This window comes from Elephantulus edwardii, unplaced genomic scaffold, assembly GCF_000299155.1.
Source record: "Elephantulus edwardii isolate Elephantulus edwardi_28Jun2011 unplaced genomic scaffold, EleEdw1.0 scaffold00197, whole genome shotgun sequence".
Classification (NCBI taxonomy): domain Eukaryota; kingdom Metazoa; phylum Chordata; class Mammalia; order Macroscelidea; family Macroscelididae; genus Elephantulus; species Elephantulus edwardii.
The window spans coordinates 4,390,053-4,414,685 of NW_006399947.1; the positions used below are offsets into that span (position 1 = coordinate 4,390,053).

The 24,633-nt window shown below is 35.6% G+C and overlaps 1 protein-coding gene across 3 annotated transcripts in view; it reads right to left on the bottom strand.

Annotated features, from left to right (window-relative positions):
- The window catches only part of GABRB2 (gamma-aminobutyric acid (GABA) A receptor, beta 2), a 369,112-nt gene that overhangs the window by 51,124 nt on the left and 293,355 nt on the right, over positions 1-24,633 (bottom strand). For 2 of the 3 annotated variants that reach the window (XM_006897043.1, XM_006897044.1), the window contains exons 6-8: positions 19,129-19,266; positions 17,067-17,219; positions 13,807-14,051 (exon numbers count right to left, since the gene is read on the bottom strand). In XM_006897043.1, the coding sequence (XP_006897105.1) occupies positions 13,807-14,051; positions 17,067-17,219; positions 19,129-19,266 (536 nt within the window). Of the gene's footprint in view, positions 1-7,862; positions 7,977-13,806; positions 14,052-17,066; positions 17,220-19,128; positions 19,267-24,633 lie in introns of all 3 variants that reach the window. The other variant, XM_006897042.1, reaches the window with a different exon arrangement.

Below are 24,633 nucleotides of genomic sequence, written 5' to 3' on the forward strand. Positions count from 1 at the left end.
GCACATAACAAACAACAACAACAATTTTTAGAGTTTAATAGATTTAGTTTTACATACCTTTTGCTCTTATTGTTTATTTGGAACTAGATTGCTTGATTAAATTATTAACCCTGATTAATTTTTATATAATGACTAAAAGATGCTATATTCTCTTAGAATCTGCATTTGAGGATAGTATTTCTTTCTTTTGCTGTTACACATCACTGATATCAACATTTTGTGTTTTACCTGCTTTTAGACTTATAAAATATTTTCCACTCTCTTACAGAATTGAGTATCATTGTGAATGTTTTGCGAAGTATAGAGTTTCTTCACATTCCTTGTAATATACCATTCTCTTTTCCTGGTGGAAGTTTAGCAACTTTGAAATACTATTCCATGGTGTTAGTGAGCTTGTATAATTTTCTTAGTACATCTTAGTTTTGTCCACAGATTAATTCTATAATGGGTATGTATAAAAATATACTGTATAACACAGTCGTTAAGAGTGTAATCTCTAGAGTAATGTCTTTACCTCAACTATTTGTTAGTTGTGTAACTTTATGCAAGCTAATTTTTCTTCCTGTGTTTCAGTTTATCATCTGCAAAAATATAATTACTGTAATACAGAATAATAATTACCTCCAAGTTATAACACCTTTAAGCACATGTTGTTTGCTGTCAAGTTGAACTGACCCATAGCTGAGTGACCCTCCAGTGGGTTTTCAGAGGCAGGTACAGCATGAAAGGAGATTGACCTTGACCATCCTTCTCCCACAAAACAGTTAACGGATTTGAACAGCTTATCATTATTATTATTATCAATTAGCACTGATTAAGTATTTTTATATTCTACTTTACTACTTATCTCTTTTCTTTAATCTATTGATTTTGACCTCTATATATTTCATCTGTGATAGAAATTATTTTCTATATCCTAAATTTTGTTTTACTATCTTTTTTGACACTCCATTGATTCTTTTTATTGCTTATTGTTTTCCCACATAAAGATTATTTTGTGTTCATTTTATTACATTTCATTCTCTTTTATCATCTTAGCTTTTTTCAATATAATAAATTTTTAATATTCATTATTTTTCTTTTTCTTGAAATTCTGATTTCTATTTATCCTCCCACACCTCTCTGTCTTTTCTTTCCATAATGACAATGTGATGATTATCCCCTTTTTGTGCATTGCCTTTCCCTTTGTCTATGTAAATAATCTATTCTATTATCTATTTAAACATTTGTACTGCTCTTTACAAAGCTTTTTATATTAGTGGTGTTTCTCTCCCTTTGATACTTCAACTTTTAACATTGCTTTGCATAAAATAATTTATATACATTGTGTTGTATACAATAATCTGTGTACATTATGATTTTATAATTAATTACTATTGGTCTATGCTTATTATTACCCCTTCTTTTCAAGCCCTATTCCTTGATTCCCCCGACCCTGCACACTCGTGTTTACTGTCCTAGTGATTTTTGCCCTTCACATTCTCCAGCATCCCTTTTCCTGTTTCCCTTTTGAACATTCATGTATATCTTTCTCAGTTATCCTCCTATTTTCACAATAATGGTCTTATGCAGTATTTGTTATCATATTAACTCTATTCTTTTTTAATAAATTCATTTGTGTGTTGAGTTCCTCTCTCTTTTACTGTGGTGGTATTCTTGCAAAGTTCTATGTTACTTCTTTCTTTAGATGCTTGACATTGCTATTAGATTTTCCCATTGGTTTAAATATAACTTAGATTTTTATTTTCTTTTTTAAAAATCAATACTTTTATACAATATTGACCTTGTTAAGCACCTTTTCTCCTCTTAAGAGCCTCCATTTGCATTGAGAGTTGGTTGGTTGTCTTAACACTTGGATGAAGGAAAGAGGAACTACATAAGGGATTTTTAAATTATTCTGGCTTTCCTAACAATTTTCACAGTTGGGCACATTTAAATATTAGTGTTTTATCTTTGCAAATGTAATGGCTGAGTAATAATAATATGAGTTGTATGTGTATGAATTTTCAACATGTATACAGAGCAGATTATCCGAGAGGCTGGGCTCTATGAGGAGAATTGTGGCATCAGAATTGGTGGAAGATCTATTAACAATCTGCATTATGCAGATGACACAACCCTGCTTGCTGAAACTGAGGAGGCCCTCATGCACTTGCTGCGAAGGGTCGACTGCAGCCTTCAGTATGGACTGAGGCTCAATGTCAAGAAGACAAAGATTCTCACCACTGGACCAATTGGCAGCGTCAGGATGGATGGCGGAGAGATTGAGATTGTTCACAGCTTCAGTTTACTTGGCTCCACAGTCAACACTCTTGGCACCAGCAGTCAGGAAATCAAAAAGCGTATATCGATGGGAAAGTCTGCTGTTAGGGACCTCTCTAAAGTACTCAGGAGCAACAGTGTCTCTCTGGAGACTAAGGTGCGCCTGATACAGGCTATGGTCTTTGCAATCGCTTGTTATGCATCAGAGAGTTGGACAATGACTAGGGAGGACAGAAGGAGAGTGGATGCTTTTGAGCTGTAGTGCTGGAGAAGAGTACTGAATGTACCATGGACTGCCAGGAAAAACAAACAGATTCATCCTGGAGAGGATTAAACAAGCTACTCCTTGGAGGCAAGGACTCTGGAGCTTCGTCTGACATACTTTGGCCATGTTGCCAGGAGGGACGGGTCCTTGGAGAGGGACATCATGCTTGGGAGGGTGGAGGGACGGCGCAGTAGGGGAAGACCCTCTATGAGATGGATTGATTCGGTGACTGGGGTAATCGGGGTGGGTGTGTCAGAGACAGTGCGGTTGGCGCAGGATGGAGCGGGGTTTAGGGCTGTTGTGCATAGGGTCGCTATGAGTCACAAACGACTCGAGGGCACATAACAACAACAACAATGTGTATGAATTAGCATTATCAAGTTCTCATATAGAGCAACTAGGTATGTAAATTATAGCAGGAGTTTTATCAAAAATTATTTTGCTATATGTATGTTAAAGACACCTAAGCTGCCAATGCAAATATGTGGTTCAAATCCAGTTTCTGCATAGAAGAATGAGGAGCAAGCCTTTCCCTTGTGATTTCCTGCCTTGGGGAAACTCACTGAAGAATCACCTTCAGGTTGGTCTTAACTCACTGGTAAACAGCAACAGGAAGCTTTGACTAAACATAAATATGACTGGAAAGCACATGATAGAACTTTGTGCAAATAGCTTTTTAAAAACCACAAACAGCAACTGTACACACAGGACTTGACTAATGGTACAAAGAGGAATCAAACTGACCAAATATGTGGAAAAAGATCATGGAAAAATTAAAAACCAGCAGTCAGAATAAGGCCAGAGGCTAGCTATCAAACACATCATCAAGAGCCCACATACAAGTGCAAACTAAATCTAAAGAAAATAATTTCAAGAGAACCAAAATATGACTGAACTCATATAATTTGAATTTTAAAAAATCTCTAGACAGAGTTGATGCATTGAGCAATAACAACTGAAGACCAGATATCATACATGAACAAAGTAAAACATTGTTAATAAAAGAGGAAGGAAAGAAAAATAAACAAAACCAAACAAACCCAAAACAACAAATAACCCAAAAGTTAGAAAATTGCTCTAGAATGTAGATAAACTATAGTAAAATAAAGAATGAAATAAGAGAGGTGAGCAGAAGCAACAAGTACCAAGACCTGGAATTAGAAAACCAAAGGGAAGGCATGCTCAGCATTTCTCAAGCTGAAAGAACTGAAGAACACATTCAAGATTTTAGCTGGAATACCGAAAGATTTCATAGGCAAAATACTGAATGACACAAGAGGCATCAAAAGAAGATGACAAGGACACACAGAATCCCTGTACCCCACAAAAAACTGGTCATTTCAAGAACATTTTCTTGACATTTTCTTCCCTCTCCCCGTTAACCCCCAGTCCACTTGACAATGTATCTCTTGTTCCAAGAAATCTTCTATTTTTAAAAATATTCATAAAAATATTCAAAATAAAGGAGTAGTTACCCATAATCCCACATACTCTTTGAATGTTATTAGGAGAGGCCAGACCCTAGGGCACAATGCTTGGAAAACCAGTGTCAGCAGAAGAGAGGATGATCCTCAATGAGATGAACTGACTCAGTGATTGAACAACTGGTTTACTTACAGCAGGTACTGTGGGAATGATATAAAATCAGACAACATTTTTCCCTCTTGTATACACAGAGTTGTTAAAAGTTGGAGCCAACGTGATGACAACAATATTTCTACTTTGTAGAATTAAAATGATACTAAAATTGTGACATACTTGTTTCCAGTCATTTTACTGTTGCCTATTATTAACACCTCCAGAGTGAAATTTTGTGTTACAAAAAAGAAAAAAAAAGAAAAGAAAAGAAAAAGAAAGAAATGGTATATGAGTAAGAGTCAATAGTACTAAAGGAAGAAACCCAAGCTGTAGTAGGTGCTTTGGCCAAAAGAAGTTTCCAAAATTAATAGGATACCAATTGAGCAAGCAGATGCAGTCCTCGATGTGCTCACAAGCTCATATAAATAAAATTGGAAGACAGCTCCCCACTGGAAGAGATCCATATTTATGTCCATTCTAGAGAAAATATGACAATCCTAAAATGCAAAAATTATCGAACAACATAATTAGGTTCACATACAGGTAAAATCTTGCTGAAAATTATGTAAAAACTACAGAGCATTTACAGAGAACTGCCAGAAAGTCAGGCTACATTTAAAAGAGGCCATTAAAACAGACCTGTCCTTGTTGATGTGAGATGGATCTTGGTTGAAAGGATGACAGAAGGATGTCTATATCAGTAGTCTTTATGATTGTGCAAAGGTGACTCTGTGTATAATAAAAACTACAGCTAACAATGAAAAGAAATGGGAATTCCAGACACTTAAATCTGTTCATGTGTACATGAACCAAGAAATAATATTTTAATAGAACTGGGAGATATTGCATAGCTTAAGATCAGGAAAGGTTTGGATTAGGATTTTATCTTTCCCCATGCCAATTAATTATATCTTGAGCAAGCAACTGGAGAAGCTAGACTGTATAAAGAATATATTCAAAGGGATGGAGGGAGATCAAACAACACTTTGCATCATACAGATGAAAACTTTCTTGTTAAAAGTGATAAGGGCTCATAAGTCTCTCTAAAGAAGATAAAAGACCTCAATGAGTCAAGAGTGGTAAGAATCACATGATATGGACATAGTGTTGGAGGCCAGTACCTGGAAAAAAGACATTACGCTTGGAAAGGTGGAAAGTCAGAGAAGGGGAGGAAGACTGACAATAAGAGAGACTGACACAGTGATTGAAACAATGGGCTTGAACACAGAAGAGACAGTGAAGACCACTCACAACTGGCAAAGTTTCAATCTGCTGTGCACAGGGTTGCTGTAAGTTAGGATAAACCCAATGACACCTAACAACAACAATTATGCCGCAAGAAATTTATCAACAATTTATAGTGTGGCAACTTGCCTGCATTTGAGTGCTTATTTTAGAATGTTCTTGATATTAAAACACTTAGAAGGAATGCATCTACCTAAGAATAGTTGCTTAACTAATTTATGCAACATATATTATACTTAGAAATATGAAGATGTTAAGTGAAAAATAGCACTATGATTGTAAGTCATTTTGACAATGTGTCCATGGGAAAAGATGAGGTAGTCTTCTTCAAAGACTGTAGCTTTGGAAACTGTACAAGACTGTTCTATTCTTTTCTTTAGTATCAATATGAGTAAGAATAATTTTGACAGCAATCGGTAGTAATAATACACATGTAAGATTCGGGTGATTGTAATTGTCTTTTGACAATGAAAAAAGTATTAATGTTAGAATATTTTTTTAAAGACTGAGCACAACACACACTCTGTGCCATCATCTAATTGCAATTACTTATGGGATATCTTGATACTGTACAAGACATTGAAACAATTGTTTAAGTCAACCTTCTTAGTAACTACAAGGCAGAAATTAAATGTTTTCAGTTGAAGAACTTCAACAGTTTAGAAAGATTATAACTGTCTAATGCCACACAGTATATCAAAAGGAAAGCCTGAATATCAATTCAGTTCCAGTCTGACTTTAAAGCCCCCATCTCCCCAGTGTACTCAGCTGTCTCTCTTTCACATGAATTTCATTGCTTTTACAAGTTAAAGGTACCATAGCACGCACATTATTTGGTCTTCTTAATACTAAACCGAATTTCACGCTTTAATTATACACCTATAAGTGAGAGAAACTCAGAAGACACAATAGAGGAATACCAAACAAGGAGGAAAGAATGTAAAACACAAGATATTAAAGTTCACAGTCCAAAATAAATCACTGAACACTCCTTTAACATGATTATTTATGAAATACAGGAAGGGTTGGAATTAGAGTATTATTCAAGTTTTGAACTGAACAAATTAATGCACTAATGAAGCAAACTTTCATCAAGATTCCTATAATTTGATGCTATCCCCGAATTTCATGTGGATTTACCTAGTTAGTAAACAGTTTCATTATGTGATTTGGTTTTCATTTTGAAAAGTAAAAACATCATTCAACCATTTTCATCATAAAGCCAAACTCCATAGTCAAATACGCTTTTCCACATTAGTGGAATTCTACCAGAAATACTACCCAGCCAAACAAGTCTACTTAAATTTCATCCAAGTGTAGCAAGAATAAAAACAGGAAAACAAACAACATAAATGAGGTACCTGAACATAGACGTAGATAGTTGGATATTTTAGGGGATTATGACTCTAGCAATTATGAACAAAATTTTAAGTATCTCTACTTCTAGAATGAATTTAAGAATTCCAATTATCCAACCTTGTTACTATGTATAACATAGAAAATATTATAATAAAATGGTAAATTTTATATTGTACTAAATTAACAATTCAGAGGTTTAGCTATACCTACTCCCATCCCATCTCAAATAAAGCAACATGATTTCAAAGAATATAGGATCAGAACAGTAAAATGAAGGAATATAACAGTACTTGCAAGATACACTAACAAAAGCTCATCTAGCATCAAGTCCTTATGGAAAAGGTTTTTAAGTATACACTTAAAAATAGAAATAAAAAAACTGGAGTTGGACAAGTAGTAGATGGTAGGTAAGCTCAATGTGGTATTTATTTTTATAGTCATCTAATTTCTAGGGAAGTAAGAATGATAACTTGACTGTTAGGTACAAAACCATGAAGATTTAGACACTATAGATTAAGTAAAATAGGTTTTCTCTTGGTTTGATTTAAATCAGAAGTTTTGACAGGGCACAATCTGAAAAGTGCATCTTATTTGCTATAAAAGCATTAAGTCTGTCAAAATAACACTTGAAAAAAGAAAACAAATTATAATAAAACAACAAGGACTTGATGCAAGTATACATAACATTCTTCAGTTGAAATTAATAAGACCAAGAAATACAGGCTCTTGAACTCTGCAGCAACCACCAGAAGAAATATTTCATTCCCCAACAACTCAACTAACCAAAAGAAATACAACAACCATAACAAAACTAAAAATGACCAGAGTATATAATGATGCTCTAACCTCTCATAGCAAACAAAAAGACTATCAAACTATGATCTATTTTCCTATTTTATAGCACGATAATGATGCCTGATTTAAATGCTGTAGCTTAGGTTCAACAGAGTTATTAATATTATTATTATTATTTTAAGACAAACTTGGGAAAATCACTTCTGAGACCTCATGAAAACATTTATGTTAGTCTAAGCCTCTGCGAACATGCTTCCACAGGCCATCTGCACAGACCCCATACATTATTTTAAATGGAAATCTAAACAAATTGGCTCTAACAAATACAAATAAATGGATTAAAAACTGGCTATCTAACCGTGTATAGAGAGAAATCGTAATTGGTAGTCCGTCTAGTTGGGGAGAGGTTTCCAGTAGGGTCCCACAAGGATCGATATTGGGTCCCATTTTGTTTAATATCTTTATAAAAAATCTGGAAGACAAAGTAGAGAATGTGCTAATTAAGTTGATTGATGCCACTAAATTAAAATTGGTGGTTAAAGTAAATAGAATATAGATTAATGCATCTGGTCTTTAGAAAGCATAAGAAAAGACCAATGCTAACAAAGAATAGGAATTCTTACTTGTGTTTAATGTATTTTGTTTAAAAAATCTTATTCTAAGCACTAGAAATAAATAGAGTAAATTAATTTTAGTGGATTTTCATTACAAAAGATTAGGCACAATGAATAAGGATAACAAGGAGACCCCCAATATCATGAGTGCAGATTAAAGAATGCCCTTAAATAGAGAGGTCTATGGTGCAACTTTATTTGGAAATAGGTGGTTTTGAATCTTTCTAAACAATTAGAATCTTAGAAACATTTAAAATATTTAAGAATCGAAATAGTAAAAAAGTCAGAAGTAAATTCTCAAATATGCATATAATCATAGTGAAAAAAAGAAACAAAGTTTAAAGGGAAGGAGAACTGAGAATTTTCAGGTATGGCAAGAACAGTGAGTGAATCAATCAAAAGCAAGTAAAAAATTGGAAGGAGTAATAAGAAAGAACTCTTTACAGTACAGGATAGAGATGATGCATACACAAACTATCACAGAATCTTTGGGGAAATATTCAACAATCTCTTGCTGGTTTACTTTAGAAACTTTGATATTTTATACTTTATTTTGTACCAACTCAGGAACTGACAGTTGTTTCTAAGCAATGCTTTTTAGAAGACAAGAGCTTTGCTTTATTTTTGTTTATTTCCTATGAGGTAAAGGGAGCTGAATATACGTATGGCTTATTGTGGAATCAGGGATCCCTGGTGGCAAAGTAAATAGAGTCTGACTGTTAACTGAAGTACTGGCACTGTGAACCTACCAGGTGCTTTAAAGGAGACAGTTCACTTCCAGAAAGCCTTACTAGCCTTGAAAACTCTGTGGTTCTACTTTGTCCTTTTGTTGTCTTATAGTTCTATTCTGTGGTATTGATGTGTGCAGTCAAGTAGGATCTGACTCATAATTGACCCTCCAGTGGGGTTTAAGAGGCTAAAAATCACACAGAAGGAGACTGCACATCCTTCTCCCTCAGAACCACTTGTTCTTTTTAGTTGGAAGTATGGCTCTTCACCACTAGGCCACCTGTACTCTCTACTCTGTCCTATCCTATAAGGTCATTGTAAATCAATATCTACTGAAAGTATTTACTAATTTTTGTTTGCTTCATTTTGTTTTAGGGCTTGGTGGGGGTTTTTGGGGGAGTGAGATGGGATGGGGACAGGAAATAAAAGTTGTTTGCTTATTTTATTTGCTAGCAAAATATACACTAGATAAATACAGAAGAGGCTTTTCAAGTGTCAGAAATATTAACTTTGCTGTACAAACTTGTATAGCCTTCCTTTCTGTATCAGTTAAATAATAGGCAACAGTAGTTTTAAGAGCTATAAATCAGTCCCCTAAAATAAAAAAAAAAATGTGAGAAACTGAGGCAGGAAAGAGATTGGAAAGATGTGGAAGAATGTGTCTGAGCTGCAATGGTTCCACATGGACAACCTCCTATTTTGATGGGTTTCTGACCTTGGGGCACAGCCCTATTTTAAAATCACTTTAGGTGATCTCACACACTGCTTCCATCTCTAGGAAACTGTCAAAGAACAATAAAAAATTCAATCCCTCTCCTAGGGACTGATATTTTTTCCAGAGAAGCCAACAATGCTTAGCTGATTATACATGGTCAACCTTTGAAGAAGAAAAAAAAAGACCTCAAAATTACAGTTAAAGGGATAATCTTGATACAAAATAGAGTGCCATTAATCATAATGCTGACGGGGGAAAAAAAGAAAAGCATTATGCAATCAAGAACCAATGTGACTCTCTTCTAAAGCTTTCCTTCTGGGTAAGAAAAGAAGCCATGGGAATCTAGAATATAAAGATGGCTGTGGGCTCCATTCTGTTTTTATCCAATCAAGATGGATATCCTGGTATAAGACGTAATTGATGAAGTTTGAAATAGTTTGTTCACTATAGATCTGACAGCTAATACATGTTGAAACTAAATTTCTATGCTTTGACTTTAATACTTCTGAACGGAAATATTCCTTTACAGATAGCATTCTTTTTGAGGCACGGGAGTGCATCTTATATGCGACAACATGTAAAACATACAAGCAAACATCATGAACACTCTCAATTTTTTAAAACAATGATGCTTACTGTGATATTTTATATTGTTTGTATCAATATTTACTACTTTTCAATGCTTTCTATAAGTGCTAGCTTTTCTACACACAATCACAAATGTTATTCATAACAATCTTGTTACCAATGAGGAAACTGAAGGGCCAGAAATGTTGAGTCACTTCTTCACTGTCACACAGTTATTATCATTTGAAAGGGGAAAACTCAGTTTAATTGACCTAAATATATTTGTACAGAAGGTTGGATTTGTTTTTTTTTCAAATTATAACTTTCAGTGCTATATTTTTCTATTGTTACTACTTGCTAATCAAAGAAAATGGAGACATTACTTCTGTTATAGAATTTTAAGAATCTACCAAATAAGTAATTCAGTTAATTTTATCTATTGGAGCCTCAGTTTCTCATGTTTTAAATCAAGGGTATGACTATAGCCGGATTCCTCAATCTCAGCAATATAGACATTTTTAGCTTGGTAATTATTCGTTAAAATTCTTCATTAAGCGTATAAGACGTTTAACAGGATCCTTTACCTCTACCTATTAGAAAGAAGGAGCTACGTTCATCTCTGCCTCAGTTTTGATAAACAAATCGACCTAATTATAGACAAAATTATCCTGTTTTGATCTAGAAGAATTGTAGGGGTTTTTGTTCTTTGGAGTTTTTTATGTCTCAATTTCTGTGATCAGATTAGTGGAGATGGTGAGATAGGAAATGTGCCTGGGACACATGTTCAGTGAGCTTTCTCTACCATATTTTTATCTCACTCTGCTAAGGTTAGAACTGTTTGAATGTCTCCTGGCTTGGTGTGCTGTAAACCCAACACTGTACTGAGTCTTAAATTTGTCATCTAAATGCAAATTGGTGTAAAAATATGGTAGACAAAAGTGAAAAGAGATTAGATGTCTTACTAAGTTAGATTTGCATTAAGCAATTGATTTAGACTCATTTCGAATTGCAGTTCTATGAATTAGTTTTATTTATTTATTCATTTTCTCTTCTTGACAGAGGTTACCATATCAGGAAAATCATAATATCAGTTTAAAAAAGTATTCTTTTATTTGACAACCAGAGAAAGCAAGGAGAATAGGCTGGAATCAAATTCATTCCATTAAATGATACCTTAAATATCTGAGAGAAACTGAACATTTCTTTCAAAGGATATCCTAGAAATTTGAATCATTTCAAATATTAACTTCTCAGATACAAGTAGTTTTAACTGTAGTCCAAACCCAACTGTCAGGGAGAAAAAACAAAACAAAACAATTAATTGTTGCTGAGTCAATTAGGACACAAAGTGAATTCATGGGTTAGAGTGGAACTAAACCATAGTGCTTCCTTGGCTGTAATCTTTATGGAAGCCAATCACTATACCTTTATTTTTTTACATAGGTGGGTAGGTTCAATCAACCAATCTCAGGTAAGCAGTTGGGCACAAATCGTTCATGTCTCTGAGAGGCCTTGATTAGAAAAAACTATGAAATATAATACCAAATTTACTTTCAAATTGAAGAAATTAATGAGCTGGAGGCTGTTATATAGAATTTTCTCTAAAGAAAATTCAGCGTTAGAGGAGATATATTGTTATCAAGTTGCTTATATACGTATACTGTTATTATTAGAATTGAATCAAATTTAGAATTGTTAAAATGCAAATGAAAGGTAAGCAATAAACCAAAACCATCACCTGAAGTCTTCTTTAAGCAAGTACTTATTTTGTTTTAGTAAATATTGTCTTGTTTAAGCCTAGTGCTCTCTTTAAAGAATTATCTCGTTAGGCAATGTTGATAATAGTAACTCAAAAGGTTAGATGGGAAGCTTGAGGGAAGTGAGTTTATATTAATGGAGGAGAAGCAATTTTAAAACAAAGGTTAGAATAGTTCAGAACTTGAATGCAATTGATGTCACTGAATTGTTTGTCCAACGGACATTTTTGAATTAGTATGTTTTGCTTTATATCTTTTCGACAACAGTAACAAAAATCTGGGTCTTAAAAGTTACCATGTCCAATTTTATTATTTTTTTATTTTGTGTATGTGTACCTCAGATTGGATCTGACTGACACAGGAGGGGATTGCCCCTCCTTCTCCAGCAGAGCATCTGGTGGATTAGAACCGTATACTTCTGGGATTGCAGTGCAGCTTCTTGCCACTAGGTCACCAATTCAGGAGTCCAGAATGAAGGCTGCATAGTGCAGTGTACTTCGGGGGAGGGATTGTATGACAATGAAAGAAGTTTTCTTTTACTTTTCTTTTTTTTTTTTTAGAGGGAGAGGTAGGTAGGGAGAAAAATGCAATGAATGAATGGGGGGAAAATGTATCGATGATTTAATGAAAAACCAAAATGCTTTATAAACAGTCACTCAAAGAATAATAAAAAAGTCTTTTAAAAAAAGTTTCAATGTCCAGGCATACAGCAGGTAAATTAAAGCCTGCTTTATTTTTTTTTAAAAGACACTTTGAGTTTTGTAGCTCTGGTGGCAGTTTTAAAGGTGTTGTGCTGCTAATCCAAAGGCACACAATTCGAATCCACTAGCTAAAGAATGATGATGTGTCCTATCTCTACATTTTCAACCTGTATGCAGAATGATGATTAGTCTCAGGCAGTGCAACTCACAGCATCGAAACACCACGGAGGGTCACCCATAAATTCCAACTCATGGAATGCAGCGATACAGGAAAATATTATTTCTTCCTTTTCTCTCCTTCCCTTTTTTTTCTTTCCTCTTTACTTTAAGGAAAAAAAATCTCTTTGACTGTCAAGCCTTTAAGACCTTTCTAATGCTCAGTGATCTCTTTTTGTATCCAAAAAAGCAAATATCCATCTAAGAGCTTCTACTGGGCAATTTATCAGAATTTATTAACTTGACTTTGTTGTTACTTATTTTATTTTTATAATAATCTTCCGTTATTTTGGCAAGCAAGACATTGAAATTCTAAGAAATATCCTTTTAAAATACTTTTATACTTTTAAAGATAATTATATGGAAATATAAATAATGGTAAACTTTATAGTCCTACTTGAAAAAAATGCGAAGGTGGTTCTTGGATGATAGCAGTCTGGAACCCCCTACTGTTAATGGAAAAGTACAGTGAATATACTATGGACTCTCGGAAACATATTTACAGTGGAAGTATAACCAGAATGACCCTTAGAAGGGATGATGACAAGACCTTTTTCTTATGGACTGATACATGCCATTAGGAGGAGGAAATCTCTGAAGGACTGACTTCATCTTAGATAAAAGAGAGGGTCAACCAAAATGAAGACCCTCAATGAGATGGATTAATATAATGGCTTCAACAATGATCTCAAGCACAGCAACGATTGTGAGAACAGAGCAGCACTGGACAGCTTTCCAGTCTGTCACATAAAGAAACGTTAGGAATTGGACCAATTCAGTGACATCTAACAATAACAGCAATTGTTAAAGAAAAGGGCATTGAAATTTTTAACTTGGGCTACAAGTCTATCTTTATCATTAATTACGTGTTTGATTTGGGGAAGATTACTCCTTTTCTTCTCTGGGTTTCAGTTTCCTCATTTATTAAAGAAAGGAACCAGTCTATTTTGTTGGCATTCTTCTATAAGTTAAGAAACAAGGAAGCCTTGTTCCTTGAATTTACCTTGTTGACATCCAGGCGCATCTTCTCGTTGTTAGCACTAGCAGCCTTTTCAGCTGCTTTCTTTTGACGCTGTGGTCCCCTTCCAAAAAAGATGTAGTTAACCAGAGCATATTCCAGGAGAGCCATGAAAACAAAGACAAAGCACCCCATCAGGTACATGTCAATGGCCTTGACATAGGGAATCTTGGGGAGAGTTTCCCGGAGATGGGTGTTGATTGTAGTCATTGTCAGGACAGTTGTAATTCCTGAAGAAAAAAAAATAGGGTTAAAGTCATGATGTCCCCTTTCCTTGCTAGTTCCATGATTCCTAGAGAGTAAAGACATTGTTTAACTTATATAACAAAATATTTACTGGGTGATTATGCTCTGCTGGTCTACTTGTAAGGAGTCCTGTTGCCAACTCAAAGGCAGGCAGTTTGAATGCACCAATTGCTCTTCAAGACAAAGATGGGCTGTCTCTTCCCATGTGATTTACTGCTTCAGTACACATGCTGGAGGATCAAATACAATGATTTTGACTGGATAGTACAAAACTACAACATTATATCCTAAATGCAGTGAATGCCATGAAGATATGCAAATCACTAATCACATGTCAACTTTTGTTATTTATAGATACATTAATTTAATGTATAACTCTGTTGGTAGCTTACATGTATTAATTAAATGTTTTGTTAAAGATGTTTTGCAGGGTAAGAGTTCAAAGTATGGAGTTCAGCCTTCTGGTGTCCTGGGGAAAAACTATGATGTAATGAAGATTTCTATGCTGAGTCCTGGGGAGTAAGTGGGAGTTGCTCCTTGATAAAGACACCAAGGATGGGAAGACAGACGTTCTAGTAAAAAATAGGACACTGCAACAATGAATGAATGGAAACCCAAAATCTCTGTAAATGTTTATGAAAATTAATAAAATATAATTATAGGGAAAAAATAGGACACTGATAAAGAAAACTTTTTAGTGTAAACATTGGATTTAGGGCATAAAAGTACACTATTTATTATAAGAACCTGTAGAACCTCATATGGGTACAGAAGGGTGAAGAAAGCACAGCCTTAAATATGTGCTGCATCTTAGACAATCATATACACACAGCCTAAGAGGAGAGCATTTGGATTGATAATCGAAAGCAATGTGGACTCACTGACCATATCCAAGCAGGAAGGCATGTGGTCAAAACTGGGGCAACCATTTTGGTAGAAAAAAAAGTAGATGCATGTAAGCCTTGAATAAACAAAATCAGTCAAGAGGTTTTAAGAATAATCCAAGTGAGTGGGGAAGAGGAAAGGATTGATAATTTTAAAACAACAATATCAAATGATGTACCATTTGAAATTGAGATGGAGGGTAGCAGGGAAGCTCTCATGTGGGTAGGTTGAGCAACGAGGCATCCAATGTTGAAACAGACAATAGAGAAGTGAAACACAGATTTTTGACAGAAAAGGCCACACAGGGTTGGGCAAGAATTGTCCGGCTGAGTGAGCACTCCTAGCAGTGGGGAGTAGTTTCTCTCAAAGCTCTAATTGGAAGGGCACAGAGCGATATGCTGAACAAAAGCAGTGGGGGTCAAGAGTCTTAATCGTTATGAAGTCCACCTCTGAAACAAAATATTGGCATCAAAACAGTCAAAGCTCAGGTCAGGATCACACAGATGAGAAGTTGAAGAGTCTTCCTTTAACTGAGGTGAGTCTGACTCTGAACAATGTGTTCTTAGATACTACTCAGTGTCACATCTCAGAGATTCTTTCCTGTGGAATTTCATTTTATGATTTTATTTTACCACTCTAACAAAACCATACTTTTTATTTGTTTTTCAAATATGCTTATGAGATGGTAGAGAAGAAACAGAGTTGAACATTTTCTTCCAAGCATTGTCAGAAATGTCTGTGTGTTGGTTTAGATCTAGGCTACTTTCAAGTGCTTCTATGTTTTACATTGCAGTGCTGTTTTGGAACACTTTCATATTCTTATGTTCACTATTTAACTACATATTATCCTGTATCACATGTATACAACAAAGGGACATTGATGATTTTACTAATTATCTAAATATCATCTTATGGTACTTACAAACCTAGTGACAAATTGTTATTACAAACTTACATGACATTCAAAACATTTATATTAAAATTAAAAATGAATTTGTCATTTCTGTAACAGATACATTGTGGTTAATGGATTTTGACATTGGAAAAATAAGGTAGTTAGCAAATTTCACTATTTCACTTTCCCTTTTATGTTAAAACTAAATTGTGATTCAAGGGTTAAAGAGCATAGAAGTAATTACCTTCCAGACTGTGACAAATCTCCAGTGATATGTTTTCACACAATGTTCTCCTTTGTATACTAACCACAGTTGTAATTTACATTTTGTGCTTATTTGCACACTGTTCTCTTCCCCCACCATCCTGTAAGATCCATCAGGATAGGTTCATGTCAGGTCCTGCTTCCAATGTAAACTCAGGCATTCACACAGTGAATGGCATTGAACATATGTTGACTGAATAAGGAAATGAATGAAATTTACTAACTACCTTATTTTTCCAATATCAAAATCCATGAACCACAATGTATCTGTTACAGAAATAACAAATTCATTTTTAATTTTAATATAATTATTTTGAATGCAATTTAGGTTTCTAACTGTTTATAAACTTACTGTATCTAGAGCTAATGGTATAAAAATGTTTAAGAAACAGAATTTATTCTCCTCCAATTTTTATATTATAAAACTAGGTATGGTATAAATGATACCAGAAGTGGATACTTCCTCAACGTGTCTACTTTTTATCTCCCATTCTCCATTATATTAATACAAAATGTTAATAAGACTAGAAAACTTCTTGTTTATCCATTAGCTACATATTATCATTCCTTTTACTTGCTCAGGAAAAGAAATAAGGCAAGAGTCTTCCTAATAAAGTTTCACAGGTACAAACTGAACAATTATGTAAGCAAAATTACACAAACTATGCTTCAATGAAATATCAAACTGATGGGACTAATTTCATTACCAACAGCTGTATGGTTAACTAATTTTGACATGAAATAATTTTAATTTGTGTTTAATTGATTTAACGCTGTGAATCAGATCACTTAAATGATCTGTTTTGTTGTTTTGTTTTGTTTTTTCTTACAGGCAAATCATTATAATGTGTGAAGCCTGGCCTCTTGTATCACAAATTCCAGGGGTATGGAGGCCACACACGCATGTATGAACACACAGAGAAGACTATCTATAAGCAGTCAGAAAATGACATACCTAATGCAACTCTTGCAGCTGAAGCATCGTAATTAATCCAGAAGGAGACCCAGGAGAGGATGGTGATCAGGATGGAAGGCATGTATGTTTGTAGGATAAAGTAGCCGATGTTTCTCTTAAGCTTAAAGCTGAGAGACAATCTAGGATACGAACCTAGAAAGACAATTTAAGAACATGATTAAGTTTTATCAATATTGATAGGATATCATCCTTTAAACACTTTCTAACAGTTTATCTTCCTTGAATTAAACTTTCAGTTTTGCTGGAGGTCACTTTCCTTTCTACTGTTAAAGCAGTCTGGGAACACTGGATTTTTACCATCAAAACCTCCTCAAGTTGACTACATCAGTAATCAAAAGAACACCAGCTCTAACTTATCTAGCATCACATAACTGATTTAACGGTATTTAAACCTTATAATTGTAATAATAATTCCCTTTGGGACAGTCTCTTTGTTCACTCCTTCATCTCTCTAAGTGAGCTTATGCTATATGATAGGTCTAATACAGAATAAGTTTGCACACTAATATAGAAAACAAACAAACAAAAAGCCCTCACAACTCTTCATAAACACACGAAGATGGTGCAGGAACTACCTTAAATTTTGTGCATGTGAAATTCTTCTATTTCATCAGAGTGTCAAAGGGATCCTGAACTCCCCTAAGAGACATAGCATCACAATATTTGTGAAAGAGATAACTGAAGAGTCAATTCCTCGAAGGTTAAAGACTTTGAAAGCCTTGTTTAGCTAAATTAGTTCAAACAAGCATCTTAACATTAAAGTAACATGATTTTAAGTAAGTATTATTTTCGATAGGGCTTTATGGGTTTGAAAGATCTTATAATTTGGTAAGTTTTTTGTGGTTTCTGTATTTTGCTTAAAAGCTTGAGGTTACTTCCATGAAATTTAAATTCACACAGTTCCTGCTTCCCATGGTATAGAGGGATACAAAGTGGCTGAAACTTTGCAAAAGGGAAATTCAAAATCCCCATTTACAGTATCGACTATTCTTGTGCCTCAGAGATTTATTTCAATAAGAAAAACATAACAAATCATATTTTTGTGTACTTTTTTCCTTAAGTAAGTGTCTAATAAATTAGACATTTTGAGGTATTATTTTCTTTTGAAAAATAGTTTTAAAAATTTGCTCGGCGAGCTCTGGTGGCCTAGTGGCAAGAAGCAGCACTGTAATCCCAGAGGTGCGCAGTGTGAATCCACCAGATGCTCTGCTAAGATGGAGGGACACTCTCCTCCTGTACCAGTTAGATACGATTTAACAGTACTTACACTCACACCAAAAATAAAATAAAATATGTGCTCATGGAGCCAAATTTGACAATACAAAATCTCAATAGGTAAGGAGTAAGAACAATGCAAGGGCATATAATAATTTTAAAATGTAGAATAGTTTTAAATAATTTTAAAAAGAGATAGAGTTGCTTAAGGAAAGCTTTTTGTGGAAGAAAGTGTAAAATTCCACTATTCAACATTTGTTAGATGATTCCATTGTGAGCAAACTTCACTGAACTTGGCCAATTTCCAGGAGGTGTCAGAGGATTAGGACCAATTCTGCGAAATGCTTAGTCAGAGGAGGCAGCTTTTACCTTTTTGTTTTTTGTTTTTTGGAGGGGGCCTTCTTTTCATTTGCCTTTATGCTATCGGAATTTACCTATATCCGACCTTAAATGAAATTCAAACTCATGACAAACTGGAAGAAGTGACTGGAACAGAAGAGGCTCATCCTTCCCTAGCAGAAAAGCCCCATCCAGGCGTCTGGCTCAGGTCCTCTTTGCTCTTTCTGTATTCCGTCTCTCACAATTAGTACTCTCTCTGTGAAATAAGAGGCAGATAGCTGACCTTGCAGCTTTGCTGCTGTTGCCTCCTGGAAAGAACTGGATGAGTTAAGTCTCTGAGCTGCAGACTTGGTGGAGGCCTGAGGAGTTCTGGTGTATCTAATTCACCAATACTTGCTGTCTTTTCTTGGTACCAAGAAAGTGAACTCTCTTAGAAAAATATGCCAAAAACCCCTTACCCATTACCCACCCCCTCCCTTGTACAAACCTGTGGAAAAGACAACTTTTTTGGTGATAAGTTTGTAATCTACGATAGAGAACTGTGGGAGTTCAATCTTTGTCACTCCTGTTACTGCATTATCATCTCCACGCCAGTAAAACTCAATGTCATCAGTTGTGTATCCATCTGTAAAATAAAACATACACAAACACACAGATACACAGACAAAGTTGAGAAAGAGAAATAATTCTTATTTAGAAAATAAGCACCAAAAATAACAAAAGCTGCAACTTACTGAGAGACTATTATGTGATAAGTAACATCCTAAATGCTTTGAATGGAGTACATTTCTACATCCATGCCTTACAACACGGATGGAAATATTACTATGTCCACATAACACATCAAACATTTGGTAAGGTGAACATCTTTCACTAAGTCTCACAAAGGGGTAGAGGCATATTTGAGAGTTAGAACTAAGCTTATCTGGATAGATCTCACACAATGTACCATTGAGTCGGAAATGACTCATAGCCAACCCTCCAGCAGATTTTCAGAGGATGTTAAGTGCACAGGAAGATACTGCCCATATTTCTCCATTGGAGCAGTTGGATTCAAATGACTTTTTGAATGCTTTTTGTCTTTGACTTGACAGCACAGCTTATTACCACTTGGTCACCACAGAACCCTCTAAAATAAGACAGAGGAAGACTTTCACATGACCAACACAGTACTGAATGAAAAAAAAATTTCCTCCAAGTAGAAATTATTTTAGTCATATTTGGACTTCAAGTGAAAAGTTAAGTAGTTATACGATGTCACATTTATCAATTTTTACAGGGCTCCACATTGGCACTCTTGGCATCAGCTGTCAGGAAATCAAAAGACACATTGCACTGGGAAAATCTGCTGTCAGGGACCTCTCCAGAGTACTGAAAAGCAAAGATGTCAGTCTAGATATTAAGGTATGCCCAATCCAGGCCATCGCCTTCACAATTACTTGCTATGCATCAGAGAGCTGATGACTAAAGATGATAGAAGAATAAGTGAAGCCTCTGAGTTGTGGTGTTGGAGAAGAGTCTTAAATAAACCATGGACCACCAAGAAAACAAACAAGTCTGTCTTGGAGACGGTGAAACCAAGTTTCTCCTTTGAGGCTAGGATTTTGATGCTCTGTCTCACATAATTTGGGCAAATGGCCAGGAGGGACCGGTTCTTGGTGAAAGACAACATGCTTGGAAGAGTAAAGGTACAGAGCAGGAGAGAAAGATCCCAGATGAGAAGGATTGATACAGTAACTGGGGCAATGAGGGTTGGTGTGTTGGAATTAGTGGGACTGGCTTAGGACAGGGCAGGCTTCAGAGTTGCTGTACGTATGGTTGCTATGGGTTGCAGTTCACTTCAACAGCACATAACAAAAACAACAACATGTGATCTATTTTGATTTTGCAGAATAAATTAAATTACAATTCAACAATAATGATTCCAAAAGCTTCTTTAAAGAGTATAATATTCTTCCCTCAATTTAAAATTATTATTGTTGTTGTTATGTGCCGTCTAGTCACTTGCGACTCATTGCAACCCTATGTACAACAGCCATAAACTCTGCTCTGTCCAGTGCAAATCGCACTGTCTCCAACACACCTATCCCTATTACCCCAGTCACTCAATCAATCCACCTCATAGAGGGCCTTTTCTCCTGCGCTGTCCCTCCACTCTACCAAGCATGATGTCCCTCTCCAAGGACCGGTCCCTCCTTACAACATGTCCAAAGTATGTTAGACGGAGCCTCAGAATCCTTGCCTCCAAGGAGCCACCCGGTTTAACCCTTTCCAGGATGAATCTGTTTGTTTTCCTAGCAGTCCATAGTACCCTCAATACCCTTCTCCAGCACCACAGCTCAAAGGCATCAATTCTCCTTCTATCCTCCTTAGTCACTGCCCAACTCTCTGATGCATAACAAGTGATAGCAAAGACCTTGGCCTGTGTCAGACTCACCTTAGTCTCCACAGAGATAAACAGTTAAATTTAAAATTAACAAAGCACATAGACAGACTGACTGTTCAAGATTCTCTGATATATACCTGTTTAGTATTACACTACGGACTAGAACAAGCCTTTGACTACAGATTAGATTGCTTTCAGTGCACCATATTTCCTCCAGGGAGAGAAAGGAAAATATCTTTTAAAAGATGGCAACAAATTATTTTTGTAGATTCTATCAATTTGAAAATCAACATCAACCAACCATATTATAGATCAGATAGTTACATAGCTTTTCTAGAAATCTATAGCCCTGCATCTTCATAAGGCGAAAGAAGCCATTTATCTTATGCTGAAATATTTGTTCGTGGCTCTTCCCCTCAACCCCTAACATTACTGAGCATTTGAATTAGGACTTTAAGTAATAACTAAAGATTTTTAAAAAGCTTGTTTCTTTGCAAACATCATAAACTATATGGTAATAAAATGATATAGTTTTAATTGACTATGTATGTTGTTGTTGTTGTTGTTATGTGCTATCAAGTCGCTTGCGACTCACAGTGACCCTATGTACAAGAGCCCTAACTGCCATTCTATCCTGTGCCAACTTTGCCGTCTCAAAAACACTCATTCCCACTACTTCACTCAATCCATCTCATCAAGGGTCTTCCTCTCCTGTGCCGTCCCTCCACTCTCCCAAAAATGATATCACTCTCCAAGGACAAGTCCCTCCTTGCAACATGCCCAAAGTATGTCAGATAAAACTTCAGAATCCTTGACTCCAAGGAGCACTTCGGCTTCACCCTCTCCAGGTCAAACCTGTTTTTTCTCTTAGTAGTCCATGGTATATTCAACACTCTTCTCCAGCACCACAGCTCAAAGGTATCAATTCTCCTTCTATCATCCCTATTCACTGTCCAACTCTCCGATGCATAGCATGTAACTGAGAAAACTATTGCTAGATGAGGCGCACCTTAGTCTCCAGCCTGACGTTGTTGCTCTTCAGTACTCTTGAGAGGTCCCTTACAGCTGACTTTCCTAATGCAATTTGTCTCCTGATTTCCTGGCTGCTGTCACCAAGAATGTTGACTGTGGAACCAAGTAGACTAAAACTGTTAACTATGTCAATCTCTTCACCATCCATCCTGATGCTGCCAATTGGACCAATAGTGAGAATCTTTGTTTTCCGGATGTCGAGCTTCAATCCATATTGAAGGCTGTAGTCCCTGACTTTCTGCAGCAAGCGCTACAGGTCCTCCTCAGTTTCAGCAAGCAGGGTTGTGCCATCTGCATAATGCAGGTTGTTGATGATTCTTCCACAAATCCTGATGCCACATTCCTCCTCATACAGCCAGCGTCTCAGACGATCTGTTCTGACTATATATATAACTAACATTTTTATTTATTGTTGCTGTGTGCTCTGGCGTTGTAATAACTTCAGAGATGACTCTCAAGTGAGTTTTCAGAGACAATAAATCACACAGGAGGAGACTGCCTATCTTTCTCCTATGGAGCAATTGAAGGATTTAAATCACTTGCCTTTGGGTGTCAGTAAAACTCCTTATGATTAAGCCAATAGAGCTCCTTTAGCATTTTAATAGTATGTTCTAACTTAGTTTCGATTGCTTTGACATAATACATCTTTCCTCATATGAACCTTGGATTTATAGCTAATTTTAGTTATTAAGTGAGCAGCACAGTAGGAACATTTTTATGAAAGAGCCCTTCATCTAATTAATATTTTATAATCCTAATAATTAAGGTGCCTCAAAAGACAACTGTACTTCTTTTTTCCAGCTTTTATCATGGGAACCTTCTGTCTTGGATTTCAACTCAAATGAAATCCCATTACTCATTGGTTCTTTATGCATTTTTCTGTTTATGAAATCATTAAGAGGAAATAAAATCCCACTTTTTGTAGAAACTTAATGTAATGAAGGACAATTATTGAGTTGAGAATCAAACACAACAGAAATCAAATAATCAACAGAAATATAATACAAAATTAATTTTTTTTGTAAATAAACTTGAATAAAGGTTATTTATGAAACAATCAAGTAGTTATTTTCTAGGAAAGGTGCTCTGACAAAGATTTCTCCTTGGCTTCTCCAAGAAGAAAACAATACTTAATTTCTTCTAAAATAATCATTGCCATTTCAGTTACATTGTTTAGTTAAGATTTCTTTATACACTAGACACTGTTTTAGGCAGATTCCTTAGTACGAAAAGTTAAAACTTTTAAACTCAAATCCTGGCTTGGCACAAGCCAAGAAACAGAATTGTTTACATTAGAAGCAGTTTATTTTTGCACTTGGGTGCAAAAGACCTGGCAATCAGTTTCATAAATATCGCATCAGTTCTCCGGTGGTGGAGCCTTGAGAGAGTTGCACTAACTCCGAGGTGGCACCTCTCTGGTGATTAAAATCCACCAATGTCTTCATGGAGGGAAGATGGGTAATCTCCTCCTTTGCAATTTTTAACCCTGGAAATATGCTGGAAGGCCAACTGGGTTATTTCTCATTCAAAAGCAATGAGTTTGGGTTTAAGTTGACTATAATAAATGGGATCACTATGAGTCAGAATGAGCTCAACAACACAAAACATCAGGAAACAGCCACTACACAGCAATAAACATTGTTGTTGTTGTTGTTATGTGTCGTCGAGTTGCTTGCGACTCATAGCGACCCTATGTACAACAGCCCTAAACTCTGCTTTGTCTTGTGCCAATCGCACTGTCTCCAACACATCCATCCCGATTACCCCCTTCACTGATAGGTGTGCATATATTTGTTTGGGTGGAAATTCTGGTTTCTTTCGAGTATATTCTCAGTAGTGCAATTGGTGGGTCAAATGATATTTCCATTTCCAACTTATGGAGAAAGTGCCATACAGGCTTCCATAGTGGTTGCACCATTTTACACTCCCACCAGCAGTGAATATGGGTTCTGATTTCTCCACAACCTGAATGGCATTTGTTGTTTGCTGCTCTGTTGAACTTTGATGATATCTCAAGGTTGTTTTGATTTACATCTATCTTAGAGATATCAATTTTGAACATTTGTTCATGAATTGTTCACCATCTGAAACTCTTCTTTGGTGAAGTGTCTGTTCATATCCTGTGCCTAATTTACATGTGAGTTGTCTACCTTTACCTTGTTGAGGTGCTGGAGTATTCTATAGATTCTAGATTTAAGTCCCTTAACAGACATGTCCTTACCAAATATTTTTTTACCAGTCAGTGGCTTTCCTTTTTAACCTGTTAGAGAAGTTTTTTGATGTACATAACAATTTGATTCTTAGAAGATCCCATTCATCTATTTTATTCTTTCTTGGTTGAGGGTTTTTCAGGATGCTTGGGAGACTATTCATGCCACGGACTAGGGTTTCTAGAGTTCTTCCAATCTTTTCTCTGTTGAAATTTATAGTTTTGGTTTTACTTCTAGATAGGTCCTTGAGTCACTTTGAGTTGGTTTTTGTTTATTGCTGTGTTGCTCATAATAATAAAGAGGTGGAAGCAACCCAAGTGTCCATCAACAAATTAATGGACAGAGAAGCTGTGGTATAGTCACA